This window comes from Vulpes lagopus, chromosome 21, assembly GCF_018345385.1.
Source record: "Vulpes lagopus strain Blue_001 chromosome 21, ASM1834538v1, whole genome shotgun sequence".
NCBI lineage: Eukaryota > Metazoa > Chordata > Mammalia > Carnivora > Canidae > Vulpes > Vulpes lagopus.
Window position 1 is genome coordinate 20708752 of NC_054844.1, and position 14877 is coordinate 20723628.

At 38.9% G+C, this 14877-nt stretch overlaps 1 protein-coding gene across 2 annotated transcripts in view; it reads right to left on the minus strand.

The window, feature by feature from the left end:
• Positions 1-14877, minus strand: part of ST8SIA1 (ST8 alpha-N-acetyl-neuraminide alpha-2,8-sialyltransferase 1) — a 146783-nt gene that overhangs the window by 49286 nt on the left and 82620 nt on the right. The window contains exons 3-4 of one of the 2 annotated variants that reach the window (XM_041736594.1): positions 11405-11514; positions 1405-1497 (exon numbers count right to left, since the gene is read on the minus strand). In XM_041736594.1, coding sequence (XP_041592528.1) covers positions 1405-1497; positions 11405-11514 — 203 coding nt within the window. The remainder of the gene's footprint in view (positions 1-1404; positions 1498-11404; positions 11515-14877) is intronic. The other variant, XM_041736595.1, reaches the window with a different exon arrangement.

The following is a 14877-nucleotide window of genomic DNA, read 5'->3' on the forward strand; positions in this document are numbered from 1 at the left end:
AACATAAACAGTTCCTATAAATCAACAGGAAAATACTTTTTAGAAAGTATTTAAGAAGAAAAATAGCATGGGGCATGTGGATGGCACAGTGGGTCAAGTGCCTGCCTTGGGCTCAGGTCATGATCTCAGGGTCCTAAGATAGAATCCCACATTGGGCTCCCTGCTTAGCAGTAAGTCTGCTTTTCCTTCTCCCTCTGCACCCCCCTCCATCCCTGCTCCTGCTCTCTCTCTCAAATAAATAAAATCTTAAGAAAAAGAAAAATTGCACAAATGAACAAAAAATACAAGCAGACAATTCACAGAGAAAATAGCCCTTGCTATTTTCAGCAAAAAAATGTGTATTAAGTAAAAAATAATATATCATCTCTCACCCAACAAATTGCCAAAAATTTAAAAGATTAATAGTACATGATGTTGTTTTTAGTATTGGGAAATAGGCAGTCTTATCCTTTACAAAAAAGAAAGTAAATGGTACATTTTGGAAAGGTGATTTCACAGTATCTATCAAAATTAAAAATGGTTTGGTTGCATTTCTAGACATCTATTATATGGGAATGCTTACTTGTGAACCAAAACAAGCAATGCAGCATTGCTTATAAAGTGACACACATGTGCTAGTCACTTGGTTAAGACTCCCCTAGATGACAAGTGCCTAAGCCTAGAACATCTGGGTATTTCAGTGCTAATTGCTAGCTATGCAGGAGAGCATAAGGCGATGTTTGACTCCTCTTTTCACAGAGATTGAGTCATTCTCTACAATGAACAATCCTTGGAGAAACAGCCAATAGTTTACTGATGGGCTTTGTCAACTGGAGTCCAACCCCCAAAAGCTTCCACAGCAGCTGTCTAAGATCTCCAGAATTCATTTGGGAGCAAGAATTTTCCATCTGCTTTCCCAAACCTTATTGAATGCAATATAATGTAATGTAATATCATCATATGATTATACATTCCCGTATAGTCTGATAATTTCGCTATTGTCCCGCATACATATGCAGTAGATGGATCATTTCTTGTTTTTATTCTTTAACAAAACATTAATATTAGTTCAGTTCACCAATCAATGCCAATCAATGAGTTGGGACTAACGCCAATAAGTGACACAGTAGTAAGAATGAGTAAGCAAGCTCTTATATTGCTTCTATGAGCAAAACAATCGATTCTCATGTTATTTATACCATTTCTAAAGGCAAGAAACAGAATCCCAGAAGAAGCATAAAATAGTGTTTAGATTCCCACAATCCTCCTTCGTTTATTTACAATTCCCTCCTTCATCCTTCCTGCCTGTCCAGATGGTTTTCTTCTTTGTTTCTCAAACTAAATTATGTTCACTGCCTTAAGATGTTAAATACTTCAAAGGCCTTCCTCTTTAGTTCCTCACAAACAGAAGTCATAAACTCTTACCTTTGCCGGATTATGCTGGGGTTAGCTGTCACTAAATGACTTTTAGATCCAACATCTTTAGTGTATTCACTTGACAAAGGAGGAAGATTGCATCTGGAGAAACATAACATTTTAGAATGATTTGCAAACTTTTAAATCAAGTCTGTTATCAAGACCAATAGGAATTTTACTAGATCTAGCTCAATTCACAGATAATCACTTTCATCACTCCTCCCTTTTGACAGTCATTACATGATCATCTATAACTATCTTTAAAACGCAGTCATAAAAACGAGTCCTGCTTTAGAAGAAAGAAAACGTCAACTAAAGAGTTAAGCAATCTATTTAAAAGGAGACATTAACGAGAATGAATTTATTCCATTCAAAATATTTCTGGTGTGGTAAGACAGGAAGTATTAGGCTTGAAACTAGAGCTCAGGAGGGTGTGGTACTCTAAGGACACAGGGCCTGCTGTGTTCTCTGCATACCCAGAAACCTCAAGACACAGGGAAGAATTGTATTTGCTATGGTTTTCTTTCAGTTCCCAAATTCTAAATTATAATAGTATATTCAGAGCAAACTCTGTCACCTAAATCCAACTCATGACAAGTGTACAGGTTTACTACTGGTGAAACACAGTGATTTGTTATCTAAATAAATGCAGTGATTCTCCACAGTCCCAGTTCAGCCAAGGCAAAGAGTACAGGTGATGTTCTCCTGGTGACAAAAATAACTGCCCCCCCCCCCCACACACACACCACCTCAGCCCTGGTTGCTTTCCTTGGCCACAATGTCTTATGAATGTTTACAATGGAAAATATGGCAACTGCAAATCCAAATCCCATGGCTTTCTGCCAGTGGAACATTAGGCAAGTTAATTCATCTGTCTGGCCTTGATTTTCTCATTATACAAAATGAGGATAATGACTTTTCCTCTCTAATGAGGTTGTTGTAAAGATTACAGTAAGAAATGTATAAAATGTCCCTACCTTGATACCTCACACATAGTAAAAACTCAAAAACATCATATATCAGAAATATATTTAAAATTAAATATATCCTTTTTATGAAGACCCTAAATGAGTCTGTAGTTTGCATTATGTTTTCTTTTATTATTCTGTCCTAATTTCTCCCCTCCACCCCTAGCTCTAACTTGACTCCTACCACATCAGGGCATCTCTAACTCTTGACGACTTTAGCAAAGCAAAATGCCATTTATTTGTAGGTAAAGAGATACAAATATTGAGGTATCTGCTATTCCTCCAACTGTTAAATTTACCCTACAAATTTCCCCAGGACATGGAATTTTCCATGCACCCACTCAGCTTCAGCTCAAGTTCCTTGATGTTATCTTGTATTTGCCCTGTGACTCCTACCACATCAGGGGATCTTGAGTGGAATTTGTCTCAGTTGATTTGGAATCTTCCTTTCATCTGCTCTATGGTAAAGAGATACTGGCTCTTCAGGCAGCTACTCACAGATTACTCAGCCAGTTGTTGACATTTGCTGGTGCCCAGTGAGAAAAACACAATGGTCATTGTAGGTGCTGGGGCGGAATCGAAGTCACAGGGCCTCCTCATGAGGTGTCTATAGTCTAACGGTCATACCATATCCTGCGTGGTTTCTGAGGACCCCGTGAGGGAGTGCACTTAAGCATTACCAGCCAGGCTCATCCGGCAGTGGTGCTGACTATGGTCTTGTGATTTAACTGATCTTTGCAAAGACGATGGTGACTTCCAGGATGGTGACCTTTTACATAAGGTAAAATTTGGACATTTATGTCTTAAGGAAGCTTTGATCTTGATGGTCCTTCATAACATTCAAGAATCAAACACATTATATCAAAACCGTAACCTCCAAATACTGCTGAGGAATGCAATCAACCTGTTTTGTCATTATTAATGAAATGGTCAGTTTTAATGAATAAATACTTTGTTTTTCTATGTGTTCTTTGTAAGTTGGCTTATATGTCTGAGTTCCTTCATACCTTCTACCTCACAATAAAAGCTCAAGAAAAACTTCTGGATACTGATGATCAAATCCTACAACACAGGGAAATGTTAAAACAATCACGATAACATTTCATAAATACATTTCTGGGAAATAATGACACTCTATTTTGGTGTAAATATCTATCTTAAGTTCTTCAAGTGCAAATATCTGTGACATTTCCTTGTAGCTCTTTTTTTAGAAAAAGTACACTGCAATTTTAGCTCCTTGATTCATAAGTTGATAACTACATAGGTTTACATAAAAGGCAAATTTAATAAAAGATTGTTTCTAATAAGGCATAATTGTGTAAAAGTGTTTCAAACTTTGCATTATCACCTTATTGGTACAATTAACAGATATTAATGGCTAATGTGTCTTAGTAACTGTGCTCATGATCCAAAAAGATGTGATCACAGAATTGATGAGAGATGACTATTCTTTGAATTGGCACATAGAGGTGGGGGAATGGGCTTGGTGAAGAGGAATCTTCAAATAGAAAAAAATCATAAAATTACTTTTAAAATGTTATGCATATAATTCATCATCAGGGAACTACAAATCAAAACTACAATGAGATATGACCTCATACTGTCAGAAGGACTAAAATCAACACAAGAAACAACAGGTGTTGGTGAAGATGCAGAGAAAGGGGAACCCCCTCGCAAAGTTGGTAGGAATACAAACTAGTGCAGCCACTCTGGAAAACAGTGTGGAGGTTCCTCATAAAGTTAAAAATAGAGCTACCCTATGACTCAGCAATTATACTAACTAGGTATTTACCCCAAGAATACAAAAGCACAAATTCAAAGGGATACATGCACCCCAATGTTTATAGTAGCATTACTTATAATAGCCAAAACATGAAAACAGCCCACGTGTCCATAATTGATGAATGGATAAAGAAGTGATATGTGCGTGTGCACACACACACACAGACACAATGGAATATTACTCAGTCATCAAAAAGAATGAAATCTTGCCATTTGCAGTGACATGGATAGAGCTAGAAAGGATTGTGCTAGGTGAAATAAATCAGTCAGAGGAGAAATACCATATGATTTCACTCATATGTGGAATTCAGAAGACAAAACAAATGAGCAAAGGGAAAAAGGTGGCGGGCAAACCAGGAATCAGACTCTTAACTGTAGAGAACCAACAGATGGTTGCCAGAGGGGAGGCAGGTAGGGGGATGGGTTGAATAGATGATGAAGACTGAAAGGGGCACTTGTTATGATGAGCACCAGGTGTTTGTGGAAGTGCCGAATCACTGTATTATACATCTAAAACTAGCATTACACTTTATGATAACTAACTGGAATTTAAATAAAAACTTTAACGTGTTATACATATTTAAGTATGCAAAACACACATTTGAGCATAATTGCAAGGCACCAAAATTATGTTGCCCTCACTTGTATCCCTGAGCCACCCAAATCATCTTCAGGATGCAATCATGTTACCTCTGTCTTACAATCCTTCCAGGTAAATTTTATTTTAAATTTAATATTATTTTAAAAACAATATTATTTTTAGAATATTATTTTGCATTATAGAGCAAATGTTTACCTTGAAAAACAAGAAATAGATTTTTAACATTAGAAAATGTACTTGAAAATGTCTAGGCAAAGAAAATTACAATACTGTTATATCCTAATACTGAAAAACATTTTGAACTGTAATGTAATGTATCACTATGTGCTGGTAAGGCTATCTTTCTATCTGTTCTCTCACTGTAACTCTCCATGCACCCTATAGTCTAAGAGCAGACGTACTACCAGCTTTCTAATCATATGTACTCATTAAATGTTTAATTTCAAATGTATGAAACTACCTCAATTTTCTCAAGGTGCCCCCCGAAATGTGTATGAAGCAATCATTTATAAGTATATCCATAAATGGGGCAGCCTGGTGGCGCAGCAGTTTAGTGCTGCCTGCAGCCTGGGGTGTGATCCTGGAGACCTGGAATCGAGTCCCACATTGGGCTCCCAGCATGGAGCCTGCTTCTCCCTCTGCCTGTATCTCTGCCTCTCTCTCTGTGTCTCTCATGAATAAATAAAATCTTTAAAAAAAAAAAAAGTATATCCAAAATGGTCAAATGAGAATAGTTTATAAACAATTTATAACAATTACTCCCATATTGTAAACCATAAACGAGGCTTTTTAAAAATTCAAATATGTTATGAAAATGGCCCTATTCTTTGCAGAAATTCAAGATGGTGGCATATGAAGACCCTGAACTGACCTCCTTCCATTGATACACCAAATCTACGGCTATCTCTAGAATAATTCTCCCTGGAAAAGATCTCAAAATAAGCTGAATAGCAACTCCACAACAAAAAGATAAAAGGGCCAAATCAAGAAAGGTAGAAGAGGCAGAGACATGGTCTCATCAAAAACCCCACTACTGGCATGGCAGGGATGGATCTCACAAATACAGATTATATCCCTAAGGAGCAAAGTATTTGATCCTCATATCATGCACCCCAACCCTTGGGACCTGCACCAGAGAGACAAGGCCCCAAAACATCTGGCTTTGAAAACCAGCATGGGGACACCTGGGTGGCTCAGTGGTTGAGCATCTGCCTTTGGCTCAGGTCATGATCATGGAGTCCTGGGACTGAGTCTTGCATCAGGCTCCCTGGAGGGAGCCTGTTTCTCCCCGTGCCTATGTCTCTGCCTCTCTCTCTCTGTGTCTCTCATTAATAAATAAACAAAATCTTTAAAAAAGAAAGAAAGGAAGAAGAAAGAAGAAAGAAAGAAAGAAAAAGAAAGAAAGAAAGAAAGAAAGAAAGAAAGAAAGAAAGAAAGAAAGAAAGAAAGAAAGAAGAAAACCACCATGACTTACACCTAGAAGACCCAAAGTACTGTGAGAAGCTGAGACTTTCATCTTTAAAGGGCTCATGTGCAGGTCACTTGCTCTGGGTACCTGTACAAAAACAGCAAGTTGAAAAGCACCTAGACCATATGTGAAAGAAATTAATTGGCTAATCTTAAAGCACCGCCAGAAGGGCAGGCGTCTGCTGGAACTCTCTCCAGGAATGGAGATGCTGCTATGTGGCATTTTTGCACTCTCCTACCTTGCTGGTGCTGCTTCCCCTAGAATGGTGCTCCCATTCTCCCCTTTAAAAGATGCAAAATGCCAAACTTAGCAAGTGTGTTTGCCAGTATCTCAGCACTCATTTGCCCTCCCAAAGCCTGTGGAAAGACATGCCCCAGTCTGGCACTCTCCTGTGGACCTATGTCACCAAAGCCAGCAGGTGCATTCAGAACACACAAGTGATGCCCCTTAAACATATGTCTCTGAGCCAAGGGGAACTTGTATATCTGGGCCCCACAGGTTTGAAACAATTAGAGAAACAGTTCCTGGCAGGCTACCACTCCCTGGTCAGATATAGACAGCAGACTAAGACACACCCCCATCTTCCTATGACCATTCCTTCAAGACTGGGAGACACACTGTTTGACATTATACATAGAAACAGACACAGAGAGTAAAGCAAAATGAGGAAAAGAGATACATTCTCCAGTGGAAAGAACAAGATAAAACCCCAGAAAAATACCTTCATTAAATGATAATGTTCAAAGTAATGATCACAAAGATGCTCACCAATCTCAGGCGTATGGATGAACACAGAAAGACTTCAACACAGGGATATATAAAATATAAGAAAGTACCAGACAGAAGTCACAGAGCTGAAGAATACACTAACTAAACTGAAAAATACAGTAAAGGTGTTCAACAGAAGATGAGATTAAACAGAAGGAAGGATCAGTGCCCTGAAAGACAAGACAGTGCTCATCAAAACAGAGCAACAGGAAGACCAAAAAAAAAAAAAAAAAAAAAAAGCAAAAACACACAAAACAAACCTCAAGTGAAGATAGCTTAAGGAACCTCTGAGACAATATCAAACAGATCAACATACGCATAATAGGGGTACCAGAAGGAAAAGAGAAAGAGATAGAAAACTTATTTAAAGAAATAATTGCTGAAAACTTCCCTAACCTGGGGAAGGAGGAAACTGACATTCAGATTTAGAAAGCCCACCTAAAGAGACCCACATCAGAACACATTATAATTAAAATGTCAAAAATTAAAGATGGAACCTTACAGAATCTTAAAGCAGCAAGAGAAAAAAAAAAGTGTTATGTATAAGGGAATGCCCATAAGACTACATGCAGATTTTCAACAGAAACCTTGCAGATCAGAGGGAGTGGTAGGATGCATTCAAAGTGCTAAAGCAAAAACTGGCAATCAAGATTTTACCTGGCAAGGTCATCATTCAACTGTAGGAGACATAGTTTTCCAGACAAGCAAAAAAAGGCCACCACTAAACTGGCCTTGAAAGCAATGTTAAAGGGACTTCTTTAAACTGAAGGGAGAGACGCCTGGGTGGCTCAGTGGTTGAGCATCTGCCTTCAGCTCAGGGTATGATCCCGGGTTCCTGGGATCGAAGTCCCCTGTTGGGCTTTCCACAGGGAGCCTACTTCTCTTTCTGCCTATGTCTCTGCCTCTCTCTCTGTGTTCCTCATGAATAAATAAATAAAATCTTTAAAAAATAAGTAAGTACATAAGGGAAAGGGCACCTATTAGGAACAAGGAAACATATAAAACTAAAAATGTCACTGGTAAAGGAAAATATATAATAAAGTTATCATGAAGGTTAAAATATAAAAATAGTAAAAATAACTATAATTACAATAATTAGTTGGAAGATACACGAAATTAAAGTATGTAAAACATGACATCAAAAACAAAACATGGATGGAGGAGTAAAAATGTAGGGTTTTAGTACATGTTCAAACTTAACTTGACATCGACTTAAAATAGACTAGTGGGTATAATAGGCTGAGACCTGTAAGCCTCATGGTAACCACAAAGCAAAAACCTAGAGGAGATACACAAAAAAATTATGAGAATGGAATCTAAACTAGGTACTGAAGAAAGACATAAAACCCTAAGGGAAGAGAGCAAAGTAAGAAGAAACAAGGAACAACTATAAAACAGCCAGAAAACAATGAACTAAATGCCAAAAGTACATACCTATCCATAATTACCTTAAACATAAGTGGACTAATTCTTCAAACAAAAGACATAGAGTGTTCATCAATGGATGAATAAAGAAGATGAAGTCTATATGCAATGGAATACTACTCAGTCATAAGAAAGAATGAAATGTCACTATTTGCCACAACGGAAATGGACTCTGAAGATATTATAGTAAGTGAAATAATCCACAGAGAAACATAAATAGTGTGATTTCACTTATATGTGGAATCTAAAACACGAAACAAACAAAACAAAACAAAATTCAGAAGTGGAGAGAACAGAGTGGTGGTTCCTAGAAGGGATGGGGTGGGAGTAAGAGTAAACTAATATAATGTTATATGTTAATTACAGTTCAATTTAAAAAAAAAGAAAATGGTCTATTCTGGAAATTAAATCAGAGGTGCATGTACACATAGCTCTAATTCTTTGAATTCTCAATCTTCCCCTCTCTCATTATTCTATGAACATTATGCTTAATACTGTGCTGTGCACCCTAAGCACGCACACTCATCAATTCTGAATTGTTGATTTTATAGAATGCAAATTTAGTCTTGTTTATTTGCAAAAAGTGAATATAACTCCTTAAAAGCTTAGGCTTGGTCTTTGACATGTTAAGTTTAAAATATGCATCTTCCTAAATATAGTGACACACACATATACCACTGAGGAATAATATAAAAATATGTTTATTTTACTGCCTCCCGACAGACTATATTAAGACCTCCTGAAATCACTTAAGTTCCCTGAATCTGTGAGTATAATAACCACTCCTCCTTGTTCCTTACAGTGTTTTTGGAAAGAGCAAATAAACATACTTGAGAGCAAGCTGAAAATATAAACTAGACTACGTGAACTGTTACAATGACATAGTATTCATATAATCACAGATAGAACCGGTTTCTACAAAGGAAAGGCTTGAGGAATTTTCTGCTCCCACTCCCTTATATGCTGAGACCCAGCAAGGGTAAAATGATATGCCATAGGTCACAGTGCTAGTTTGTGACAAGGGCTGTCCCCTTCCCTCTGTGTTGTTCACTGGCTCCTCAGCCTCTATGTAATACCAGTATATTGGAGTGGGTGCCTGAATTTGGCCGGGGGCCTTTGCTCTTTTCATCTATCTAAACTCTCCAGGTGATTGTGGCCACTCCCATAGCTAAAATATCTCCCCATCCTCATCTCACTGCACTGTGGCAGCACTTGGTGTCTTTCCAACATTAGAGCCTCAGAGAGACTCTTCCTGTGTTCAGACTGAAGTGGAGATAGGATTCACACTCCACATACCACTTCTCAGAAGTTCCTTGATCCCTCACCATCTATCTTTGAATTACCCCTATCAGAGCACTAGCACATCTCCAGGTTCTACAAGCAAGACCCAATTATTTAACATACCATTTCTATACTCAGCTAACACCTAATATCTAGTAGGAGCTCAATAAACAGATTGACTTATTGACTTACTTACAAGAACTACATTTTTATTTTCTACATTTTCCTATCGTTTATATTGCAATAATAACAATTGTAATGGAGAGGAAAACACATTCCTACACTGGAAAAACCATGGCAGGGCACTTCCTTGAAGGAAAGATACAAAAAGACCTCTCCACTCTCTACAGGCTTCACCAGTGAGATAAAAAGTCTTTTAAGAAGCCCAACTCCCATTCTCTGAGTGGGAACTTGGCCCTCCCCCAAGTATATGGCTTCCACTGAAACACTGTCAACTAATGTCTTCACCCTTGCCTGCTCCACTGAGCTCAAAACTCAGAGGTGGCTTAGTGTTCTCTTAGCCATGTTGGACCACTTCTTAACTATTCTCTATTTGTCCTTAAAAATGATCACAAAATCCAAATCCCATGCTGCCACCCCCCTCCTTGGCTCAGCTTTCTTCCCTCTGTGTTACTGCAGGCTTTAGCCTTCTGACCCTGGAGCCTCTGGCACCTGGGTCATGGTCATTCCCATGTCAGTGAGACTTTGGGGCCCACCTGAAAGAATCCTCCACAACATAGCTTCAAAGCTCCTATGCTTCTTCAATTACAAATGTCTTCTTTTTCTGCCACAGATTGGTCATCCCCTCAACAAACTGAGTTCTGAAATCATACACTCCAGTGGGCCACACTTTGACATTAGTTCTTATTATCCCATCTGTCCCATCACCCACTCCCTCCAGGTTCTGAGTGACCCTGTTCTTTGACCCTATTGATGTCTTTCCTCTCTTGTTTATGCCTCTCAGTGCCCACTTCCTATATAGGTCAGACTTCAAGGTATGTCACCCTACGCTCTCTCTAGCCAGGATCCTCCATGATGTCACTCAGCTCCTTCTTTCCCTCTCACCCGGACAACCCCAAACCCATGTCAATCCAATCATTTGCTATCTTCACTTCGGGTCAAAATCACCCAACAGTGCAGGCTGGTGCCACTACAGGTATATGGTCTCTACCCCTGACTGGATGCATCTTAGCAGTTTTTTACACATCCCTGCAGAAGCATCCTGTTATCCCCTCCAAGTGACAGACATCTCACCCCTCTGCTCAGTACCTTAACCAAGCTTCCTAGCTGCTCAAAAGTTATGGCCCCTTCCTCCTCCCAGCCATACACAGATCAGATCTATCTTCAAATCCCACTTGCTACTCCAAAATGCTTTTGTGAAAAACAAAAAAGTAAAGGGTGTAGAGTGAAATGAATAAGTGAAAATATTTGTTTATAGACAATTTTCAAATCTAAAACAAAATCTAAGTGTTTCTGCTTTGGGGTCTCCCCATGATGTCTGAGCCCTTCTTGGCTTTGTACTTTCTTGGAGCATTTCCCTCGCTCCTGAGGCCCTCTCCTAAATTCACTTGTATGTGAATGAACTTGAAGGGAAGCTAAAGAGCAGTTACAATTGATTAATCACAAGTGACTAGTTTTGAAAGGCCCCAGAGCTTGTGGGAGGGGGTGGGGAAGAGGAGAGAAGGCAGAGGCCGCGCGGTGGGTGCTCTCTCTTACCGCATGACAAAATTTGCTTCATCTATTTGACGGCCACAGCCACTCTTCTTCAGAATCCCACCATTTCCCACCACCGCGCATTTCTTCAAGGGCAGCTGGAATGGGGTTGCCTAGCAACAGAAAACAAGGCGGGTTTTCACTGCAGAGAACACACAACCGCTCACAAAATCATTGTTTATAGCAGACCCGTTGGAGGAATTTGATTGAAGACTGGGCAGACCAAAAGAGCATGGAGAAAGGAAGATGCCAAGAAGTTTGTAAGGAATAAGTTGGCCTGTTCCTTTGAAACTAAAAAAATAAAATAAAATAAAATAAAATAAAATAAAATAAAATAAAATAAAATAAAATAAAATAAAATAAAAATAAAAATTAATTCCCTTAAGTGTATTTAAATATAACATATATTGTATCAAATTGACCGTGTACATTATAGAGAGTGGCTGCTAGGGCAAAGAGGAAAAATCCATACTAAACATAGGATTGGTTCTCAAGGCATTCAACTGGGAACAAGCACCAATGAGTTCTATCCCCCATCTGAATGCAATTTCACTCATTCATACAATCTGCAATTCACTCAACAAATGTGGCTGTTTCCTATGCTGATTGTTGGGGTGGAGGGTAAAATACAAAAAGATACAAAAAGTCACAGGCCTGAGGATTCCCCATTGGGGTTGTGGGGAGACTGTGAACACAGACACTTATACAACAGCCTCTAAAGCAAAGGTCGTAGAGGACGTATGCTCTAAGTGCTGCGGAGAATCCCACACAAGAAGACAGGGCAGATTTCTGCCAAGCCAACTCAGGGAAAGCTTCCTCATTCGAGATGAATCTTAAAGGATGAATAGGATTTTGCCGGGGCAGAGAACACAGTATAAACAAAGGCGCAAAGTACGCTGAAAGCAAATGCTGTGTTTATGAGAAAATGTACACTCCGGGTGGGTCTGTCTAGAACTCAGGAGGTGCTACAGGGCAAGTGACTTGTGCAAGCCAGACAGCATGTGACTTTCTTTCTGCAAACATTGAACTGGACTGCAAAGAAAATGTTCAGTGTACCTGAGTGTTCCCTGGAGTGCTATTTATAGTACCCAGAACTCTCAAAACCTACCAATTGCCCCTGAAAGTGAAATGTGTCATTCAGTGTCTTTTAGCTGGCTCAGCAAGAACCACCAGGTATGGGATCTCCCACTAGCTCAAACAATGCCTATTGGCAGCAGTTCTTTGGGGGAAGACCTTACATCTACATAACTGGTACATAAAATAACTATTCTGATACTAAGTAGGCCATTCTGCATGAATTTGAAGCAAGGATGGATTATACCAAAAGAATAAATGGAATACATGAATATATACTGTAAGGGCTTCATGGAGGCACAAAGAAATTAAACCAGAAAAATAAAATTCCAAGAGTCTGTGAGGGGCAGCCCCCGTGGCTCAGCAGTTTGGCGCCGCCTTCAGCCCAGGGTGTGATCCTGGAGACCCAGGATCAAGTCCCACGTCAGGCTCCCTGCATGGAGCCTGCTTCTCCCTCTGCCTGTGTCTCTGCCTCTCTCTCTCTGTATGTGTCTCTCATGAATGGATAAGTAAAATCTTTAAAATAAATAAATAAATAAAGAGTGTGAGATCACTAGTAGCTGAGGTAGGCACTTAATGCAGCACAAGAAAAATTTTTACGTCCTCTATTTCTAGTATGTAAAAGGAACACCTAGTGCTATGAAAGTATAGTTAATAAAGTTACAGTACTTAAACTATAAAGTCGAAGTGTTTGCCAGTAGACAATTAGGAATTCCCTGCATGGGGGCACTTGGGTGGCTCAGTGGTTGAGCATATGCCTTTGGCTCAGGTCATGATCCTGGGGTCTCAGAATCAAGTCCCACATCAGGTTCCCTGTGAGGAGCCTGCTTCTCCATTTGCCTGTCTCTCTCTCTCTCTCTCTCTCTCTCTCTCTCTCTCTCGTAAATAAATAAAATCTTTAAAACTTAATTAATTTAATTAAAAAATAAGAATAACAACATTTAGTTTGCCTTGTAAAAGCCAACTTAAAATTCCTGCCCCACAGGTTGTTAAAGAGAGTTCTTGACTGGCAATCCCAGGCCCCCAGGCAAGAATCTGGGCCCAGAAGCAGCATTATCTGGGAAGCAACAGTAGTAGCAGCAGCAACATAAAGCCTGGGCGACTCAGTCAGTTGGCCGACCAGCTCTTGGTTTCAGGTCATGACTACTGCGTCATGAGATCGAGACCAGAGTCAGGCTTGAGATTCTCTCTCTCCTTCTCTGCCTCTCCCTTCACTTGTATTCACTCTCTCTCTCCCTCTTAAATAAATAAATAAATAAATAAATAAATAAATAAATAAATAAATAAATAAATATTAAAAAAAAAAAGCTGGGTGCCTCCTACCTCCTAATTTCCAGGCTGTGGGACTGTGGGTTGTAGGACCCCTCAGTGTTCCTATCTCTAAAGAGGGCTAACGTTGCACAGGTTTATACGAGATTATATGAGATGATGTACACCCAGCATCTCGTCAAACTCCTGGTGTGATGACCCATTCATCTTCCTTCCCTTCTTCTTTCATCCTTTTCCTCCTAGCACAGTTCACTGACTTGAAGCCACAAAATACTGAGATTCCATAGGTTTAGGGAACATGATAAAATAGTGATTTATGTAACTTCATCTTAACAATGGTAAAATGTAACTATTATATTCACATACTATAAAAGGTTTTTAAAAGCTCTTGAACAAAAGGCCAGGGATAGGGGAGCCATTTCTTTTTTTCTGTTAATATTTGCTTGCTACTCTTCCAGTTGGTTGACTGCTGGCCCTCACACAAGCAATTTCATTTCAATAAATATTTCTCAAGTACCTACTTGCATTCTCTTAAAGGCACAGTAACAGCTCACCAAAGCTTTACAGAAAGGAAAAACGTACTTCAGAAAACACTGGAATTTTAACTAATTGAGATAATACTATCATGGTGCTATGTTAAATATAGAATATCTCAACTTGGCAATGGTCAGTCCTACCAGAAAGATATATGAACACAATATCCTCCTTTTGGGGTACAGTATGTAGAAAGAACTTTTAGTAATCCATTTCCACATGAATATTACTATTTTGGCACAGAGTATTTTTTTTTAATTAAGGCATTGCATCCTTTCTTTTCAAGTGTATCTCCTGGTATCCCTGCCAGAAAATGTCTACTGAATCTGAGAATATAATATAATATAAAATTCTTCCTGCTAACTTTAAAAAACTTTATGCCCATCAATATATGAATGGATAAAGAAGTCGTGGTATATATATGTACACACACACACACACACATATAAACACACTGGAATATTACTCAGCCATTAAAAAAAGAAAGAAAGAAAGCAATCTGGCCATTTGTGGATGGGCCTAGAGGGTATTATGCTAAGTGAAAATAAGTCAGAGAAAGACAAATACTATATGATTTTATTCATATGTGAAATCTAAAA